Source organism: Marmota monax, unplaced genomic scaffold (genome assembly GCF_021218885.2).
Source record: "Marmota monax isolate L192 unplaced genomic scaffold, Marmota_monax_Labrador192_F-V1.1 WCK01_AAM20220418_F8-fsc00258, whole genome shotgun sequence".
In the NCBI taxonomy this organism is placed as follows: Eukaryota; Metazoa; Chordata; class Mammalia; order Rodentia; family Sciuridae; genus Marmota; species Marmota monax.
Genome location: NW_026692172.1, coordinates 299360 through 321471, shown reverse-complemented (window position 1 = coordinate 321471; position 22112 = coordinate 299360). Strand labels below are relative to the sequence as shown.

General features: G+C 41.2%; 1 protein-coding gene across 1 annotated transcript; it reads left to right on the top strand.

Moving 5' to 3' along the window:
- Positions 1–2960: 2960 nt before the first annotated feature.
- On the top strand, positions 2961–7719 carry LOC131423364 (endogenous retrovirus group K member 113 Gag polyprotein-like). The gene is made up of 2 exons (XM_058572384.1): positions 2961–6385; positions 6595–7719. The coding sequence occupies exon 1, from the start codon at positions 5025–5027 to the stop codon at positions 5967–5969; it is 945 nt and encodes a 314-aa protein (XP_058428367.1). The 5' UTR covers positions 2961–5024; the 3' UTR covers positions 5970–6385; positions 6595–7719.
- Positions 7720–22112: the final 14393 nt, after the last annotated feature.

Genomic DNA, 22112 nt, shown 5'->3' with positions numbered 1-22112 from the left:
ATAAAATTTCCATATACATCTTATTATATTTTCTATTTCTGATAATCCCATGAAAGTCAAAATCGAGTCATACCATTAATAAAGACTAAGTTTCCATTTGCCATAGTCCCTTTAAAAAACTTTTGTCAAGTTTCATGGCCAGCTAGAGATAATAAATCTTTTCTTATTATTTAAATACTGTAATATTGTCTATTATTAAACTAATAATGACTTGTGCTAGCGTTTCATTCAGTGTAAATATATTAAAAATGGGAGGAAACAGGACCCTACAGGCACATAATAGATCTTACAAAATATTTTTAAAAATTTTCTCTTAATTGTGATATTGAGAGTCTCACTGCTGCTGAAAATGATTTAGTAAGTTAAATCAAATTTCAAAAGATAGAGTTTAAACCAGCCATCATGAAAAAGTAAAAAATGACAAAATCATAGAATTTGCAGGGAAATGGATGGCACTAGAGCAGATTATGCTTAGTGAAGCTAGCCAATCCCTAAAAAGCAAATACCAAATGTCTTCTTTGATATAATGAGAGCAACTAAGAACAGAGCAGGGAGGAAGAGCAGGAAGAAAAGATTAACATTAAACAGATACATGAGGTGGGATGGAAAGGGAGAGAAAAGGGAAATTGCATGGTAATGGAGGGAGACCCTCATTGTTATACAAAATTACATATAAGAGGTTGTGAGGGGAATGGGAAAATAAACAAGGAGAGATATGAATTACAGTGGATGGGGTAGAGAGAGAAGATGGGAGGGGAGGGAGGGGGGATGGTAGAGGATAGGAAAGGTAGCAGAATACAACAGTTACTAATAGGGCATTATGTAAAAATGTGGATGTGTAACCGATGTGATTCTGCAATCTGTATTTGGGGTAAAATTGGGAGTTCATAACCAACTTGAATCTAATGTATGAAATATGATATGTCAAGAGCTTTATAATGTTTTGAACAACCAATAAAAAAAATTAAAAATAAATAAATAAATAAATAAATAAAAAAAAAAAAGAAAACCATGACACAGGCAAGGTAAATCTCCCAGCTGCAGAATTTACAGCCATGCAGCTATACAGGCTTGTCATATAAGTAAAAATTATGAAGAGACTTCTGTAGACCCATCTCTCAGGTCCACCTTTAATGTGCATTGCAGTGTGGACTGGAAAATCCACCCATGTAACTAGATTAATTGTAGTGAGTATAATAGCCAGTTATATCTATATGTTGATCCTATGGTAAACAGGCTGTCTGGGAGTATCTTTTGAGAAAAGACAGCATATGAGAAACCTAAACCAGCCAATCATGCTGGTCCTTAGAAATTAAGACTATATATCTGGATAATTGTCAAGATAGAAAGATCATTGAAATAGAACTTTTCTATACAGGCCAGTTATTTGCATAAAATATCCACCAATATATTATTGCCCTAATCATTCTACAATAGAAATTGGCACTTTACCTAAGTGGAAGAATTGTCAAACGTCCTGTCAGTATAATGAAAAGTGTCTAGAAATGGTGGATATATTTTAGGCTGGTCTCCAAGAATCACGTGAGGATGCCATAACTTCTATAAACCTCAACCCTCAGGGAGATGGCATCCCAAAGGATGTTTGATGTTTCACCTCTGCCTTCAGAATATTTACATTACTGACAGACCTAAAAGACTCCTTAAATGTGAGAATTGAGAGAAAGGATGGTTAAATATCCTATAACCTATAAAAGGTACAACTTGCCTAATTTTAGCACTAGTTATAGTAGGGGAAAGGAGATTGATTCTCCATCAATGTTCCTTTGTCCTATGCTAGCATGCTGAAGTTAATTTTCAGGGCTTGAAACAGGTGCATGCCAATTAACCAGACCTAAGCAAGTTCTTGATCTCATAATCCTTGAAGGGACTATTTAAAATATTATTCATTGTTTCTACAATCACAGCCTTTATGGCTATGTTTTAAAACTTACAACATATGGATTTTCTTAATAGACTTAAATTACTTTCAAAATACTTCATAGTTAAGTGCTGATGGAAAGATTGAAACTAAGTTAAAATGCTCTAGAAGCCACTATAATGACTGATGTAAATGAACCCTCTTCTCTATGCTATGGTTTGTGGAAAGGCTTAAATGCCATGCCAAATAAAAATGTCTGTGTTACACAATGCTTCCCAATAAAATTGGGAAAAGATTAATAATCTTATGATGAGTGTTTGGCAGAGTAATAATAATAACCTGAATCTTCCACAGTTAATTAAATGAATTTAATTCTAAATATGTTGAAACATTATATATGGTATGTTCTTAATGGCTTTTTTCCCCTACTAATTCCTTTCTCAATAGGAGGTTATGATGACCTCAGACCAAGAATCCAGTGACTGAAAGACATAATTCCCCAGTTGCCTTTTCTTTATTAAGAAAGGGGGGATATGTCAGGAGCTACCCTGGATGCATACGCCTTTAAGTCTTGATGCACCAGGGTTCTGAACAATTATTGCCTTCAATCTGGCACAATAGTGCTAGGTTTCAGTAACTTGGGCGTTACCCCAACTCAGATAACAAGGAGTGGCTGCAAGAGTAGGTGTCACTGCTGAGGTTGAGTTACACTCACCTATTCCTTTGTAATCCTACCCCTTTTCCCTTTTGAAAATAGAATATTCCATGGAACAGCCTCCCCCAATTAAACCCAGGTTCGAGGCATGCTCTGTCTATTTCTTGTCTGCCTTGCCTCCTTTGTGGGAGCTGGGTTAGAGGAGCTGTCATAGAACACAAAGAAAAAAGTATTTCTCTGTCTCTGTGTGATTATTTCATGCCAGCCCATTTCACCTGGAATGACTAAACCCTGACTGGTTTAGTCATGTGTTTCAACAAAAAAGTCTGTCTTTCTACACTGATTTATGAAGACTAGCAAGGGAAAGCTATTCCCCCAAGTTTTTTTTTTTTTGACTGTGGAACATAAAGAATTTCTTCATAATAGTGATGACACGAGAAAAAAATCATCTGTATGAATTCAATTGTATTGCTCAAGGGATATTTTGGCAATATATTCTACATTTAAACAGCCTGAGCTTATCACTCCAGGGCTTAAATATTAAATATGAGGATTTCTTTGGGTGTCTTAAATGTGGTACAAATGGTTTAATCACTGAGAGTTTAACTTGGTGATTTTTCTCCCTTATCAGAGAAAAAAAAATGGCATATTCTAAAACTACATCCACGTGCTGAAATGAAATGGGAAAAATGCCTTTCAGAGCTGAATACAACCAAAGAAAAGATTAGATCCATTTGCTAGTATCTTCCAAATTGAAACATTTCAAACTTTCAGCTTGTAAGTGTGAAATGTTTATCATCTTCATATCTGACAAAGTGTCGAAACTAGTCTTTAGTGGAAATTGTTCCACAATTTCTAGTTAATGTTCTATTTGAATATAAATATCTAAGACTATCTGCCAAAGCCATCAAATCCTTTCTGCCATTCCCAACAACTTAAATTTGTGAACTGGGACTTTCTCTTTTGGTGAAAGTAACAGAAAGTCTACAGAATCATGGCTGGAATTATAGGTATGTGCACACACACATCCATTAAAAGCTATTTTACAAATGTGGTGATATATTACAAATAAATTATTGTTAGTAGCACTACAAAATGATGATTGACATTGATTGAATTTGGGTCTGGGAAACTTTCAATTCAGCTGAATCCTCCCATGCCTGAATTTCTGCTTTAGGAATTTCCTTTAATTTTTTTCAAATTATAAATCAATCCCCAGTACTTCCCCTTTCCTTCCCTGCTCCCTCTCCCCATACATACATCATCTTAGTTTTTATTTTATTTGTTCTTTTTAGTGATAGACAGTAGAGTGTATTTTGACATATTTGTACAAACATGAAGTATGTCTTATTCTAATTAGGATCCTAGTCTTGTGGAGATTCACATTAGCACTTGTGCACATCTATGAATGTATGCAGTGTGCTAAGCATGTGCTATGGACTTTTATAATTATAATACCAGGTATTCAGCTGTATTTCTTCTTTGTTCTTTTCAGTAGTGAAAATATCCTGTGAAGGTGGAACCCAACATTAAGTTAGACCAAAATATGTTGAAGTATTAAACGACTACCATGTTTAATTCAGTTTGGTGGAAATCCTAGATAATAATATAGTACAGAGTGTATCTTCTTAACTCAGCATTCAGTGATACCACATTGGTAGCTTGAAATTGGCCATGGTGGGATTACTTACAAAAAGTAATGGGGACAATTTTACAAATTAAGGCCTTCCCCTTAGAGGGAAACAACCTGGCCCAAAGAGCTGTTTGTCAAATATTTACCAATATACCACTGGACTCACCTTCCTTACATCTCTAAGGAATCTATCTCAAGGGGAACACTAGGAATTTTCTCCATATCTCTGTGCCCCAAATGGTATTTGTGGTGAGCCGCTTCTGCCGTTTCTGCAGATTATGGTCGCCATTACAAGATGATGCTGGCTCCGCTGTGGTCTGTGACAAACAACTCCTTATCTGGGAGAGTTGGCACATGATTTTTCACCACCCTGTGAGAAAGCTCCACGCGGCAGCTTTGCATTGGGGCTTGGGATGCTTTATTAAGGCTGGGAGGGGCATCAGAGAGAGAGAAGAAGAAATATCAGGGGCCTGAATAAACTGCTGAAAGAAGATTCCTGAGTTGCGTCTTCCTTATGGGCAAGGGGTCGCGACAAGTGGTGCCGAGACCCGGGAACCAGAACTTTCAGCAGTCAGGGGTGGTGCACCGGTTAGTCCCAGATAAGTGGGATCCCCGACCAAAGCGGGGCAGCTCCTCTGTAAACACAGAGAGAGCCTTACATTTTATTGCAGCTGCACTGTGTACTTTCGCTTCTACTTTCGCTTTTGTTTTTTGTGCTTCTTTTGTTGTTGTTACGACAGGGACGCTCCCCTGTAAAAGGAAGAGAGCGGGGAATTCATAGAACGGAACGCTCCCCTGTAAAAGGAAGAGAGCGGGGACTTTTGTACTTTCACTTTCTTTATAGCTCTAAAAACATTATGGGCGTTGCTTCTTCAAGCCCAATTTTGTTGGCCCTAGATGGGTTGTTACATTCAAAAGGACTTAAGATAAAGCAGAGTACTTTGCAGATGTTTTTAAGAGAAGCTGATATAGCGGCTCCTTGGTTTGCTTTTTCAGGGAGTCTTACGGTTCCCAGCTGGGACAAATTAGGGAAAGATCTAGATTTCGCTCATGAGCAAGGTACCTTGCAGGGTGGCATTATACCACTTTGGAAGTTAGTTAGAGGATGTATAACAGATGGTAAATGCCAGGAAGCTGTAAGTGAGGGTCAAGCTATTCTTGAGCAACTGCATGAGGAAAAATCTGAAGGATCATGTAGTGAAGTGGCAGAGAGTATTAAAAGTAACAGTAGTGAGAAGGCAAAAGAGCCTGAAGATAAAAATAGGAGAAGGCTCTACCCAGACTTGACCGAATTAAAAACGCCTGAGAACACAAGCGACTCAGAGAGTTCTGAGGACCTTGATATATTGTTACAACAACTACATAAGATAAAAATGAAAAAGAAGAAAAAGGAGACACAGGGCACGCAGGCCTACTGTAAGAAGGGGAAGGGAGTTAACATCGGTCAACAAAACTCTGAGGAGGAGGAGGTAGAATATCTAGAAGAAGATATGGTGCCGATTGCCCCACCTCCGTATGTGGGGGGGAGCCAAGGTTCCGGGAGATCTTTTCATGCACAAGTTTGGAGGACAGTTAAGACAGATATGGGACTTGCATACCCTGTATTTCAGGACAATAACAGGGGAAGATATCATGAGCCTTTAGACTTTAAGATAATTAAAACCTTGGCAGAATCTGTCCGCACTTATGGCATAGATGCCGCTTTCACTCTCACTCAGGTGGAGGGACTTACTAGATTTTGCATGACTCCCTCAGATTGGGCTAGTCTAGTCCGCGCTTGTGTTTCCCCAGGGAAATATTAGGAGCCCAAAGTTGGCTGTTTAATGTTTCTGGCAGTACCCAAGACTCGGAGCGAGGTAGGAGACTTAAAATTACTTCACACAATTCACAATTGTTTAATGCTACATTACCCTCTGCAGCAGTCTGTCTCCAATCTCCGTTCCTGTTTCTTTTGGCTAATGTTACATTACAGGGGATGCTTAATTGTTCTAATATTACCTGTTATTTGTCTGAGTGTTGGAATGGATCCTGGCCTATGGCAATGGTTATGAAAATTCCAACTTTTGTCCCGATCCCGGTTACTGCAGATCCAGAGTCATTTCCTATTGTTGAACTGATTGGAGCCCGTAGAGATTTTGGAATTACGGCAGCTATGGTGACAGCTGTGGCGATATCTGCTGCTGCAGCAGTTACAGCTGGAGTAGCCATGGCCAGCCAGGTACAAACTGCTGCCACTATTAATCAGGTTATTCAACAAACATCCACCATACTTGAGTCTCAAAGTAAAATTAATCAACACACTTTATCTGGGATTCTAGCTGCTAATCAAAGGATAGATCTGCTTCAAGCTCAAGTTGAGGAATTGTCTGATCTAGTACATTTGGGTTGTATTGATCAACGTGCACATTTATGTATAACCTCTGTCAGATTTTATGATTCCAGAAATGCCTCCCGCATCATCGGGGAATATTTATCCGGAACCTGGTCCATGGAAGCAGAAAACTTGATCCAGTCTCAACTAACTCAGATTGCTGTTCCGAATAGCACCCGTGTCGAACCAGTGACTTTGGGTCAATTCACCAGTTGGCTATCATCTGCCTTTTCCTTTTTTAAGGAATGGGTGGGAGTGGGCATTTTTGGTGCAATGTGTTGCTTCGGTGTTGTACTTTGTTTGTGGTTTCTCTGTCGCCTTAAGGCCCGCAGTGCTCACGATAAGGCTATGATCATACAAGCTCTTGCAGCTTTAGAAAATGGCAACTCGCCTCAAGTCTGGCTTGCGCATCTTAAACAGTAAACCTTTGTCATGGTCGTTACACCCCAAGTTATTATAACATTGTACTGGGATCGACACGACTTTCCTTGTTATTCTCTTAGTGTTGGAAAGCCCTTGCACTCTGCCGGTCTTACTGCCATTGCACGCAGATGGGTTTCCACACTAGTGCTTTTCTATCGCCTTAAAGTCCGTGCCTTTCTTTCAGGGTGCTGTCAACTTGTTTGTCGTTATAAACAGCCACAGTTCAGCCTCAGCTATCCCCCTTCGTCCACCATCGTCACGATACAGGATGCGAGGCAAGGCACTGCACTTGAGTGATCCTTGACGTGGACCTCAAGGAGAGCATGTCCTATTGCATGCGGGTTAGACGCGTCCACGCCCCGCCCCACGAAAAAAGGCGTCAGCTGATATGGCCTCAGATCTGGGGAAGGGCCCTCCTTAGGACTGAGCCATACTATGCAGCCACTTCTGCACAGTGGGATAGGACCTCTACTCTCGCCTGTATTGTTTTAAGAAAACAGAAAAGGGGGAACTGTGGTGAGCCGCTTCTGCCGTTTCTGCAGATTATGGTCGCCATTACAAGATGACGCTGGCTCCGCTGTGGTCTGTGACAAACAACTCCTTATCTGGGAGAGTTGGCACATGATTTTTCACCACCCTGTGAGAAAGCTCCACGCGGCAGCTTTGCATTGGGGCTTGGGATGCTTTATTAAGGCTGGGAGGGGCATCAGAGAGAGAGAAGAAGAAATATCAGGGGCCTGAATAAACTGCTGAAAGAAGATTCCTGAGTTGCGTCTTCCTTGCCGGCAAGGGGTCGCGACAGGTATTTCCTTGTACAGCTCTGTAATGTGCTGTTACTCCTCCTGACCTCTTTACACTCTGTCTCCTCCCTTATATGCTTTCTTCTACTTTCTATTCTGTCTTTTTAAAAGTATCTCTTTATAGTCCTTCTTACTGAAGGAATATGTTGGATTTATTTCTACCCTTTAAGTGTGTATGACCATGATCTCCGAACCCTTTTAAGTGCCAGGAAGGAAAGAACTTAAGCTTTCATTATAATTAAATGAAAATATGCTGGCAGGGTTATAAATTCCTACATTCATGTAAATTGGGGTTTTTTTGTCTTTGTTTTCTGCTGACTGCAGTTTAGACTCTTTTTTTCTTGGTACTGGGGATCAAACTTGGGGGCACTCAACCACTAAGTCACATTCTCAGCCCTTTTTGTATTTCATTTAGAAACAGGGTCTCACCAAATTGCTTAGTACCTCACTTTTGCTGAGGCTGATTTTGAACTTGCAATCCTCCTGCCTCAGCCTACCAAGCTGTTGGGATTGCATGCATGCACCACTGCACCTGGCTCATATAAATGCTTTTTAAATCAAGCATTCATTATGGGCCAAGATACTAGGTACTGAGAATCCAGAGAGAAAATAAGACATGGCTCTACCCTCAAGGACCTCACATTATAGATGGGAGAAAGACAAGTAATGAATAAGCAGATATTATGATAAGTACTGAAAGAGAGACATTATGTAGTATTATGGGAAGCCAGAGGAGATAAGCAACTGAATTTTCTTGGCGAGGAAGGGGATTGGGAAGTTTCACAGAAGACTTGACACTTGGATTTGGTATTGAAGGATGAGTACACATTCTTAATGCCAAGGAGGCATGGAAGGTGGATGTTTTGAGGATTGGAAACAAAGACTTGGTGTATGGGGGGATGGTAGGCATTGTAGTTAAAAACTGTAGCCTTAAGTAAACTTGGCTGAATAAAGGAATTTAATGGAAGTATTAAAAGAGGCTTTGGGGAAGAATTAAATAAGAACTGGAGTATTTCTGAGAATCTGGGCATATAGGAATGGAGTGCATGGTCTTTTCAAGGTACCACAATATGGCTGAAACAGTTCAACTATTTTCTGTCTTTGTGCTCCAGATTCAAATTCCTGAGAGAGGATGTGTTTGGCATACTTAGTATTACCTGCCCACCCAAGACCTGGTTAGGATTGGCTACAGCATCTTGATTGACAGTACCACCAAAATTGTACCAAATGGAAAAGGGGCAAATCCCTAGAAAAGAAAATCACAGTGTAGGAATGGATGCTGGATGAACAACTCAAAAGATATCTAGCACTGTCCTTTAATTCAAGTGGCATCTCTAATTGGACACCCTCCTAAGTTCCAGTTTCTTCTAACAAGCCCTCCTTCCAATGTATGCCCTCTACCTTACAGCCTCTATGATGAAATTGGCACCTGAACTACAATAACATTACCTCCTCTGTGTCTTCTCATAGCCCTTAGGGGTAATAGGCAGGTGTCTACTATTGCTAACCTCTGGGTGCCCTCACTTTTTCCTGTTTGGTCTTTTGACTCTCCCAACTTGTTCCCCCTATTAAATTGCAGCTCTGGCCAGGTATGGTGCCAGATGTTTATAATCCCAGTTACTTGGGACACAGGAGGATTCCAAGTTCAAGACTAACCTCAGCAACTTAGCAACAACCTGTCTCAAAAATAAGAAGAGCTGGGATATAGCTCATTAATAGAGCACCCCTGGGTTTGATCCCCAGTAGTAAAACAAAACAAAAAAGCCACTAGAATAGCCCAGTGGTAAAGCGCCCCTGGGTTCAATCCCCAGTATCACACATACATAAAATTTCATCTATGGACACTTGAAAAAGGCTGTGTTTTCTTAACTGGCATAGTTCCTACTCCCCTTGCAAGGGTAACTGCTGACAAAAATCAACACAGAGGTTCACTGGGCTCATAAGAGCCCACATATCAAGGTGCAAATAGGCCCAATCCACTCACATATTTGGACTTTAATCTTTGTACTGAGCAAGATTGGCAAAGGAGGCTGAAAAATCACAGTAGTGTATCAAGGGCAACAGAAGTAGCTATAAACTGTAACCAAACATTCACCAAGTTGTTGTTTTGCCCTAAAAACTCCATTTTTAAAATGACTTTTCCATAGATTTAGTTAATTATTTAGTAGGCCTTTTCTTGTGACCTTATCCCTTTTGGGGAAATAAATGCTTTGCTGCTGTTGTTTTAGAGTAGAACCATGCTACATTTTGGCCCACAGCATGTGTGTGTGGGGAGTGTGGTATGTGGGCTCTCAGGGGACCACGTGAGTGCAGGGGGCTGGGTGTGCATGCCTATAGATCTGGTGACTGCCATTTAGACTTTTCATCTCTAACACTTATAAAGGAGAACCCTGTCCCTGGACAGCGAAGCTGGAGAGTTTTGCTGACTCATAGAACTTATCCTTTCCTTCACCCCATCAAGCCCATTTATGCAGATCATTAGTCATTATTGGCCAAGAGAACTAAGGGCCAACCAGAGTTGAGAAACCTGGGTTCACATTAGGGGAGAGCTGGGGCTTTAAACTCCACATAATCTCCACTAGTCACTGGCAAAATCCCCATGAAAGAATATGACCTGATTCAAAAGAGTATGATTGCAATGCAAATGGGGTGTCCCAACAGATCCCCCAGTTTGCCCTCACCCTGGTCATTTACAAACTGCACAATTATCAGAACTTCTCCTACTAGTAGAAACTTCTTTCTACTATGCAAGAAAATTATTTCTTTGGGATTCACTTGAATTTCCTTCAGTCTTTGAATTTGGGGTCTATGTACTTTTCCATGGCTAATAAGACCAGTAACCCTACCTCTGAAGAATGGGATTAAGCCAAGATCTATATCCAGCCATAGCTGTTTGGTTTTACTTAGACTGTGATTCACTTAGGTCAAAGTTCACCGGTATTAGGGGTGTAGAACCAATTGTGAGTGTCCATGAGTGTCTATTGTTGGGGAGAAGAAGAAAGGGAGCTATAAGTGGAAGTCAATTCACTCTAGATGCCTGCTGTGGATTTCTCAAAGAATCCAACATAGAGATGCTAGAGTGCCACAAAAAAGCTCCAGCTGCATCCCCAGGAAGATGAGCCATGTTTGAAGGCCATATGCTATTTTAGACCACAGGTTCTCAACTAGAGCTTACATCAGAATAATTTATAGGGCTTGTGGGTGTTCTGCCCTCCCATAGAAACATTGAAAATCAAGAAAAAAAGAACAGAACCAAGTTTATCAGGATTCTGAAAATCACACCAGTTGTAGTGGCACATGCCTGTAATCCCAGCGGCTCCGGAGGCTGAGACCAGTGGATCGCAAGTTCAAAGCCAACCTCAGCAAAAGTGAGGCACTAAGCAACTCAGTGAGACGCTATCTCTAGATGAAATACAAAATAGGGCTGGGGATGTGGCTCAAGGGTTGTGTATCCCTGAGTTCAATTCCCAACACACCCTACCCCCCAAAAAAAGAAAAAAAAAGAATTCTGAAAATCAGTCAAAGCTTTACAACAACTAAGTGAATGCTTAATTAAGAAAATCAACTTCACAGTAGTAGGAACACTCAGTGGCATTTTGGTTTGTCCTTCCCTCCTCTTTCCCTTTGTGCAGCAGCATCTTAGTCCACATTCCGCATGTGCAGGATCCTGTTATTCCCTGGTTCTAGAAAGAGAAGACCTTATTTGTAAACTCTTGAGTATATCTGTTCTAACCTATCTGGGGCTACACGAGGATGGACACAAGTGTTTATCTCTGTTTCCCTTCACTTGTATCTCAGGCTAAGAAGCGTTTGCCATCACTTAAAAACTTTGCAAGCTGAACTGAAAACAGATTCCTTGGGCAAAGGATTGCCTGAGGTCTGGGGAACCAAAGCTGGGGAAAGTTTCTTTGGGAAATGAAGGCATTTGAAAAACACCATGCATATTAGAAAGCCACAGACATACCCAAGACAAAGCACAGAGGGATACATCTCCATGACCTTGCATTTGGTACTGCATTCTTAGCTATGACACCAAAACCATAAGCAACAAAATGAAAAACAGCTAAATCAGAATTTGTCAAAGTGAAAAAGACAACATAAAGAATGAGAAATAATATTTGAAAACCATGTATCTGATAAGGGTTGAGTGCCCCTGACTTAATATCAAGAATAGGTAAAGAACTCCTACAACTCAACACATAAACAACCCAATTCAAAGACATGGGAAAGGAATTTGTAGACATTTCTTCAAAGAATATATGTAAATAGTAATAAGCATATAAAAAGGTGTTCAGGGCTGGAGTATAGCTCAGTGGTAGAGTGCTTGCCTAGCATGTATAAGGTCTAGGGTTCAATTCCAACAGCCAAAAGAAAAAAATGTTCAACATCATTAGTCATTAGGGAAATGCAAATGAAAACTACAAAGATATACCTTTTTTATACCTACTAGGGTGGCTATAAGTTAAGAAAATGAAAAGTTGTAAGTGTTGGAAAGAATGTATAGAAACTGTACAGAACCCTCATACATTGCTGGTGGGAATGTAAGATGGTTCAGTTATTGTGAAAAGGAGTTTGGTAATTCCTCAAAAATTTAAAGTAGGATTACCATATGACCCAGTAATTCTCTTCCTAATACACATCCAAAAGAAAGGACATTTCAAACAGATACTTGTACAGCAATGTTCATTGCAGCATTATTCACAATAGTCAAAAAGTAGACGAAACCCTAGTGTCCATCAACAGATAAACAAAATGTGAAATATATACACAGTGGAAGCGTATTTGGCCATGAGAAGGGAATGGAGTTTGAATACATGCTCCAAAATGCATACATGTGAAAAACACTATATAAAGTAAGATAAATCAGATACAAATGACACATTTTGATTTTGTCTATTGTACCTTAATAAAGCCTTTTAAAAATTAATAGCTTATTCAAAACCAGTTTTGTTAAAGACTGAGTCTACTTTAATCAACAAGATAGATGATAGACCCAGTCTCTGCTGTCATGGAGCATCACCCTAGTAAGAAATATATTATTTAATCAAATAATCATGAAATCACTGCATAATTATAAACTGGGAAAAGTTCTATGAAGAAAAATTATGGGGAACTCTGAAAGTATGTTAATATGGAGTCTATTCTAGTTTGGGCTTTCCTTAGCAAATGATGTTTGAATTGAGGGTTCATAAATAAATAGGCATTGATTATGTATGGATTGACGGAGATGGAGGGATGGGAAGCGGGCAGATTTTCACTATGGAGAACAGTTTATGCAAAGGTTCTATGGTATTTAGAGTTGGGCGTGTTTGAAGAAATAAAGGAAAGCCAGTGTGGCTAAGGCAAAGTCATTGGCAGAGGTTGATAAGAGAAAACTCTGTGAAGATAGGCAGTGTCAGATCAGGCAGCATTTTATAAATCATATTAAGGGTTTGGTCTTTATCTTAAGAAAAGTGAGAAACTGCTGGGTGTGGTGGCACATGCCTGTAATCCCAGTGGCTTGGGAGACTGAAGCAGAAGGATGAGAGTTCAAAGCCAGCCTCAGCAACTTAACAAGGCTAATCAACTCTGTGAGGCCCTGTCTCTAAATAAAATACAAAATAGAGGGAGATATGGCTCAGTGGTTGGGTGCCCCTGAGTTCAATTCCTGGTACCAAAAAAAAAAAAAAAAAAAAAAAAAAAAGAAGAAGACGAAGAAAAAGTGTGAGAACATTGAACGGTTTTAAAGAGAAGAGTAACAAGTGTTGAGAGCCATAGCCGAAGGGGCCCCAGCAAACTTCCAGCTGCCAGCTGATGATTGGCTCACAGCAGCCCCAGCAAACTTCTAGCTGCCAATTGATTGGCTCCTCTGTGGTGATGCTCATTGGGCTGTTTCCCTGCCATTTCAGACCACAGAGCTGCTCATTGGGGGACTTTTTTTGGCTCTGCCCACCCGACCCAGCCAATGGGCCTCAAGAGCAGGAGGAGTTGGGGAGGTTGAGAGGCTTGTGGGAAGCCAGTGGTGGCAGTTGGGCTTTGAGGGTTTTCCTGAGGAGCTGTGTGGTGAGGTGTGTGTGTTCTAAAAATAAAGTTCATTTCTTTTGACAAGTGGCTCCTGAGTTGTGCCCAGTCAGACTGCGGCATTGGTAACAAGATCAGATGTTAACTTTGAAAGGAACACTCCGGCTGCTTTGTGACAAGTGGACTATAGGACAAGAGGAGAGTCAGGGGAAACTATTGGGAGAATCCTGAAATGAATGGTCCAGGCAAGAGATGATAGAGGCTTGGTCTAGGGCAGAGGTAATTGAGTTCATGGGAAGTGGACAGATTGGAGATCCTTTTTATCGATTTGATGAAAGAATGGATTTTGAGCAAACAGTTACAGTGTGCAATAATAATTCTTATCCAACCATAGCCTGCAGGCTGAACTTGCCCACTGCCTACATTTATAACGTTTTATTGGAACACAGCCACACCAATTCATTTGTGCACCTTCTATGGCTGTTTTGTGCATGTTCTAATGGAGACTGGGGTCCTCAGAGCCTTAGGTATTTACTGTCTGGTACTTTATAGAAAAAAGTTGATGATCCCTGATCTAGAATGATGACTTTTAGGTATCTGGCTTGTATGACCCAGTGAATGGGTAGTCAATGTAAATAGAGGGAGAAGGCAGAGAGTGAGAGAAGGGAGTAGGGTTAGTAGCCTCCTGGGTAAAGAAGTTTGGTAATATGGGCGGAGTCGAGGATATGTGGAATGGCCCTAGATTAGGGCAACAGGGGTGAGAGATGTGACCACAGCATGTAGTCGTGAAGAGGCCAAAAGTATTGTGACAGTTCAGAGTATGGAATGGGAAGCTGGTAGAAGGGAAGAAGAGATTGCTTTTTGTGAAAACATCATTTTTCTCAGAGGCTTAGTTAGGGACCTTTGGAAAAGTCACAAAGCAGGAAGGACTAGGATTAAACTGGATGATGAATCTGAATCCAAATCATAATGTTTATTGAGGCATTAGTACCTGCTAAGCTCTGTTCTTTCCGGGCTGTGATTCCTCACAACAATCCTAGGAGGCAGTTGCTCTTCTTATAATCCTTCCACAGATGAGGAAACTGAGTCACAGGCAGGTGAAGCAACTTGTGACACTGACAGCTAATAAGTAACAGGAGTCGGATTTGAACCCAGGTAGAACCTTCTGCTCTTATTTACACTATGAACTCAGATGAAGTAAAAAGAGATTCTAGCCTGGGGGACGTGAATGCATTCTGGAGAAAAACATTCAAACTATATGGGGGTATACAAGGGTACCCTTGCCCTGTAAAGCAGTGTTTCAATAACAAGTGTTGAAAGCACAAGGTTTAAGAGAGATTTGGATCAAAACCAGCATCAATAAACATCAGCTCTCATCAGATCTCACATCTCCCTCCCTCTCTCTCATATCTCTCTCTCCCTCCCTCTCTCTCATGTCTATCTTGCTCTCTCTCTAACTATCTATCATCTATCCATCCATCCATGTCCCTCCCTCTGTGCAGTTCTGGGGGTTGACCCCAGGGCCTGGTGAGGCAAGTGCTACACTGCTGAGCTACACTCTCAGCCCATCTTGGAGTCTTTTGAATATCTGCTCCCCACCTTACAATACTGAAATGCATTTCTATCTTTTCCTTCTCTGAGCTGCTCCACTAACTTCATGAGGAGAGACTCTTTTTTTTTTTTTGTACTGGGTATTAAACCTGAGGTCTTGGGCATGCTAGGCAAGTGCTCTACCACTGATCTACACCCACACCCCTTTTTATTTATTTTGAAACAGGGTCTTTATAATTCACCTGAACTGCCCTCAAACTTACCATCCTCCCTCAGCCTCCTGAGTAGCTAGGATAAAAAGTGTACACCACCATATCCAACTAATACTTTTTTCATTAAGATCCCCAGATGCCAACAATCATCCTGAGCATACCAGCTGCCTAGCTCAGAAAGCCCCCAACTTCCTCACTAGACAGGGTGCCCACATTGCCACAATGGCTCCTTGGATTATCTGCAATCAACCCAGATGGAGTGAGCCATGTCCCACTGTTGCCACCAGCTGTCCTCTTCCTCCCCACTTGCAGCGCCAATGAGAGACCACCAAGACCCCAACCCTCCAAACAAGATTTGAAATACCTTGCTAGTCTGGGTCTCAGTGAAAAGGTCCACCTGCATTTTCCTCCATCACATTTACTAGTCCTTGTCAAACACATCCTACCACCCCACCCTGCCACACACACCTCTTGGAAGCCATTAGCTGTATTTTTATCAGAGTCAATTTCCCATTTAGTTTCATCTTTTTGTTAGATTACTTGGAATGTCTGCTTCACCTGAGCCTCATTTTGCCTTCATTTCTAAAGCCTCCATCTTGAAAACTGATCCCAGAACAACTTCCACCTGAAGAAGTGTTTGGAATTTGAATTGGTCTGGCTTTGTCACATCTATGTTTAGGTAGGAGGTATAATCCTTTTAATAGTCTTGCCATCTCCTACTCTTCCCCCAGGCCATCTCCTCTTGTACACATTGGCCATGGACAAGGGCAAGACTAAACATAGTTCTTTCTGCTTCAGAGGAAACAAGGAACATATATAGGGGCCAAGTTTCATTGCTGTCATTGCCAGCCTTGCCTGCCTGCCTAGCTGTATTGAAGCCTCTTCAGGAGGTCTGGTATAAAGCAAATGTCCTAATTCAACACAAATCACGTTCGTAAATTTAAGATTCTGAATGTGGGTTCAAAACATATTCAGAATAGAAGTTTGTAAAGGATGTTAAAACTTAGCAGTAGCCTGAATTAAAAAAAAAAAAAAAAGTTTGAGGTTTTTTTTTTTTTGTTGTTGTTGTTCATTTTTGTTCTAGGGCTTGAACTCAGGGTGGCTTAACCACTGATCCACATCTCCAGCCCTTTTTGTATTTTATTTTGACATAGTGCCTCACTTAGTTGCTGAGGCTAACTTTGAACTTGCAATCCTCCTGCCTTAACCTCCCGAGCTGCTGGGATTGCAGATGTATGTTGTCTCAACTGGCTTGAGGGTTTTAATCACAGGATCTTCTGTAGTATGATGTGGACATCAAAAAGCAGTGAGAACATAACTGTGACTAGAAGTTTGTTACCCATAGCAGGTAGTATGGTGGTATTGCTCAGAAATGACAGTACATGACGTTAGGACCACACTGGATAATGAAATACTGAAATCAGCTGGGCATGGTGATGCATGCCCGAAATTTCAGCTACTCAGGAGGCTGAGGCAGGAGGATTGCAAATTAAAGGCCAGGCTGGACAACTTTTGAGACACTGTTTCAAAATAAAAAATGGCTGATGAGGGGCTGGGGTTGTGGCTTAGTGGTAGAGTTCTTGCCTAGCATATGTGGAGCACTGGGTTCAATTTTCAGCACCACATTAAAATAAAGATAGTGTGTCGAATTCCAACTAAAAATATTTTTTAAAAATGTCTGGTGATGAAGCTTAGCCATAGGGAACCCCTGTTTTCAATCCCTGGCAAAAATTATTGAACTTATTTTATACTGATTGACATGTAGCAGCATCCCAGTATCCTCCAAGGGTGTCCTATGGTATCCCAATGACTCCCTGGGCCCTGGGTCTCTACACCATTCAGAAAGAAGAGGGTAAGTGTCAGGCCTGATAGAAAACGTATAGCTTCTACTTCAGTATTCAGCCCATACTGATGGGTAATGTCCATGCTTTAATAGGTTATTAAGTATGCTGATTTGCTAAATACTTGCATCGTCACCCCTCTATTCCATCCTGGTGAGAGAGAACGCACCAGTGGAAGCTGAGAGCAATAATCAGGAAAATCACTTTATAAAAAGCAGCAATAAAAGCAAACACTGTACAAAATGCTTTATATGCAATAGCTTATTTAAGCCTCATTATGACTCTATGAGGTAGAAACCAATATTGTTTCTTTTTTATGCTGGAGAAATTGAATCAAACTGAAGTGAATCAACTTGTTCAAAGTTTCACAGAGTGGGATTCAAACCCATGCTACCCAATCTTCCAGCACAGTAAAATCAATAGAGACATGAAATAAATGGCTACCTAGGAATCTGGGTGCTAGTGAGAAATGGCTTACAAAGAGGTATAGGATTTCTTTTGGAGTTAGAGTGAAGACAGTTTTCTAAAATTGACTGTAGTAAGTGTTGCCCAACTCTGTGAATGCACTAAAAGCATTGAATTGTACCCTTTGAATTAGTGAAGTGGATGGTGTGTGAATAATGTATCAATGAAATGATTTAGTGGGGGTCTGGCTGGGGAGTAGGAATGGCAGAGTAAGCTGTGATCATCTAAGTGAAGGACACTGCCAGGAAGAAGGAGCCATCCTGTGTGGGTGGGGTCCTGAGGGCAAAACTTGGGTGAGTAGGAGGAAATCATAAGGGGCAGGCCTGGCTCACCAGCAGGAAGAACATTCTAGCAAGTGGATTTTTGTGCCTGCAGAGTCAGGGAGCCTGCAGGTGCTGTCCAGTTCACTTGGGAGTTAGGTGGGGAGTACTTGGCAGGAAGGCTGGGGAAGGGAGTTCCACGGCAAGTGGAGTGATCTGAGGGATCTTCTAACCTGTGTCTGCTGAAGGCTTGGAGGAAGAAGGTCTTTAAAAGTAAGAGAGGTGGCCTCTTCAGCCCTTTGCATCTGACACTGGTGCTGTGAGTGGGCCCTGTCTGCCATGTTTTAGTCCTACCTATTATCCAGCTTGCTAGGAGGAGCCTGTGGGGCTGAAGATGGGAGATTGGAACCTGTCTCTCTAAGACATAGAGGCGCTTCTTCAGCAGCAGTTAGGGCCCAATTCTCATGGTGGCCCCTTCCCTGTACACTGTCATAAATGTGAGGTCCAATCCTGAGAGCAGAATGGGCTCACTAAGGTGAGGACTTTGGCTCTTGGTGTTATCGCCTCTGATTAAATCTGGGAAACCCTGTTTACTTCATGGGGCTCTTCTCTGGGTTCTTCTGGAGTGTGCTGTCTTGTTGGGAAAATGTGGATATGGGAGAGGCAGGCAAGAGGGTTGTCCTTCAAGAGTCAGTGTACTTGATACTATTAAGTGGCATCTCAGGCCATCACACCTGAACATTCCTAGACCCCCCTGCCTGGGGTATGACCAGTCATGATCATGTCCCCATATGTGTAGAAGATAGGGATCACTCTGCCATGACACCCTATAGCTGAGTGGTCCTTGTTGATGCCCCTAAATTGGGAGTGACAGCTGATTCAGAACTGGCATTGAGGATGGGGAAGGGAAGGTGTGTGGTTCCTGTTATAGCCATTTAGAACCCTGGAAACAGACTCCAACACCTGTTTGAATGTAAACCTACAGGACATTTTGCCTCATAGTCTGGTCTGTGAGTCATGTGTGCAAAAATCACTTGTGTTCCTTGTGAGAAATACACTTGGCCAGGCCCCATCATAAATCGAAGAAACCCCAATCTCTGGGAATGTGCATGTTTAACAGGTTCTCTAGGTATTTTGGAAGAATGCCGAAGCATGGGAAACACTTCTGTAGATAACTGAAGCTGAAATGAACTTTCAGGACTTTCTTGCTTCTATTCCCTGTCTCCCATTGTTGCTGGTAGGAAAACAGACCCCACAGAAAACAAGTGAATTATCCAAGGTCACAGAGTCCACTAGAGACAAATCCATAGAATTAATCTTGGTTCTGTTTTCTGGCCCATGTCTACTCTCTTATCAATAGAGTATCTATCCATTTAGCCAAGCCTTTGTTTGATCAAAGAGCAAAAGTATCTTGAATAGGGATATGTTATCGGTATTTTTTCAGGAAACATTTACTTAGGTATATATGTGTGTGCATGTGCTTCTGTTTGTTCTGAGATGCATTCATTTTTGTGAGTCACAGACAAAAACGCCTATAAACTGTTACTCTCCAAATAGCTTTGCTGAATTGAACACCTTCCACCTTACTAGAGATAATTCCAAAATTGCTCTTTAACACAATTGTACCAAATCTCATTCCTGCCAGTAGTATAAGATAATTACATATGTCCTTTCTCACTTTAACTTTAGTAAGTCAGACTTTTATTGTACTGCCAATCCAGTAGATGTGGAATCATATCTTATGTGATTTTCAATTACATTTTTTCTGATTTTTATTATATATATTTATACAAGTTTTGTTATTCAGGGTTTGCCCACTGTGAATCATCTGATCCTATTCCTTACTTTTGTGTGTGTGTGTGTGTGTGTATAATTTTATATAATAACAATATGTACAATACAATCTTCACAACAACTCTCTGAAAGAGCCAGTGATTTAGATGAAGAAGACAGGGAGAAACCTTGCTGAAAATCACCCAGCTAATGGTTTGTTGAGCTAGTCCAGATCTAGAGGCACCCTAAATCCATGGCTTTTGTTTTACAGCATGTCAGGGCCCAAGATCAAGTTAGAAAAAAAGAGAAATGGAAAAATAGCTTCAGACGTGTAACCATAAGTAATGTGTCTAATTAGGCTTTATACAATTAGGACTTTATTTACTAAAGTCCTCACAACCATCTGTGAGTAAAATATATTATCTCCATTTCATAGGTGAGGAGACTCACTACCCAAAGAAGCAAAGAAAATTGCCTTGGAAAGGATAAATTGCTGCTAATTAGAGATAGGTTTACAACCCAAGCACAGATCTATCAAACTTACAAAGACTATGTTTAGCATCCATTGTGCCAGAAAGGCCATCCTTATAGTGGTCCGCCAAAATGAGGAACACAAAGGGGAAGAGGAGGGCCACCTAATGGATGTGTGTTCTCTAGACCTTTTAGAAAATGCAGACTTGCCAGGTGCGGTGGTACATGCCAGTAATCCCAGTGGCTCTGGAGGCTCAGGCAGGAGCATTGCAAGTTCAAAGCCAGCCTCAGCAACAGCGAAGCACTAAGCAACTCAGTGAGACCCTGTCTCTAAATAAAATACAAAATAGGGCTGGTGTTGTGGCTCAGTGGTCCAGGGCCCCTGAGTTCAATCCCTGGTACCAACCCCCCGCCAATGCAGACTTGTTCCTTTAGCCACATACATGTAACTCTAAAATCAAGGTGATATATAAACATCAATAGAATTGGTGCTGTTTAAAAAGGGATGCCCCGCAAATGTTACCAAGGCAGAACTGGAAGTCTATAATGTTACCCAGAATGCTGTTGGCATTGTTACAAATGAACCCGGGAAAGATTTTTGTCAGAGAATTAATGTGTGTATTGAGCACACCTAAAAGGTGAGATACCTTCCTGAAAGGCATCAAGGAAAATGAGGAGGAAAAGAAGGAAGCCAAAAAGTACCTGAGTTTAACTGAAATGGCAACATGCTCCACCCAGAGGAGCAAACTTTGGGAGAAATAATGGGAGGAGGCTGAACTTCTGTAACTATTTTCTTTGAAGTCATGGCATAATAGGTGTAAAAAAATAAGACCTCTGATCTGTTAAAAGAAAACAAAACCTCCATGCCTGGTGGCACATGCCTGTAATCCCAGTGGCTCAGTAGGCTGAGGCAGGAGGATCTCAAGTTTAGATCCAGCCTCAGTAACTTAGTGAGGCCCTGTCTCAAAATAAAATATCAAAAATGTCTGGGGATGTGGCTCAGTGATTAAGCACCCCAGTTTCATCCCCAGTACCAAAACAACAACAATAACAACAAATGACCACCCGACCTCTATCATCATCACACACACACACACACACAAAATCTCCAAACCAAAGTCTATGCTTTTCCATAGTCACTCACGTTGCCTGTCCATAGATATTCTTGTTTGGAGGTAAAGTCCTCCCACAAATCAGGCCAGACTGATCAACTCTTAATGCCCAGTCTTGACCTCCCATTCTACCTTTTCTCCAGAGCACCAACAAACTTGGGCAATATCAAGTCTACTCCTACCACCTATCTGCAGAATCTTGGCCTGGGGCAGCCTTAACGACAGGCCCAGCCCTGGAGGATCCTATTAAAGTGATTAGAGTAGAAGAACTCCCACAGATTCATCTTCCACTCCCTCAGGTTTCTCTGATGAAGCCCATTCAACACTCCTCATGGTAACCAGAAAATTCGAAGTTGGAGTTCTCAAATCATCTGCAAATTTAGAAAACAATCCAAAATCCCTGGTAACTCCTTGGATCCATTATGTCAGGATGGCTGGGGATGATACCAAACACCCAGAATAGTTAAAGCTCCCCTGGTGATATTCCAGTTTTCAGTCAGGATTGAGAACCCCTGGGAAGTCATCTTCTTTAAGCTCCAGCAGCTGTGCTCACAGTGATTTCCACATTTGAGTAGTCATAGAAAATCCTCAGAAAAACTCACTCAACCTACTACCCCTAGAGTGTCCACATTTGAGACTGGACCCAGGAATCTGCATTCATAACAG

What these genes read in the sequence shown, in the direction of transcription:
- LOC131423364 (XM_058572384.1), top strand. Translation starts at nt 5,025, where the DNA reads ATGGGCGTTGCTTCTTCAAGCCCAATTTTGTTGGCCCTAGATGGGTTG.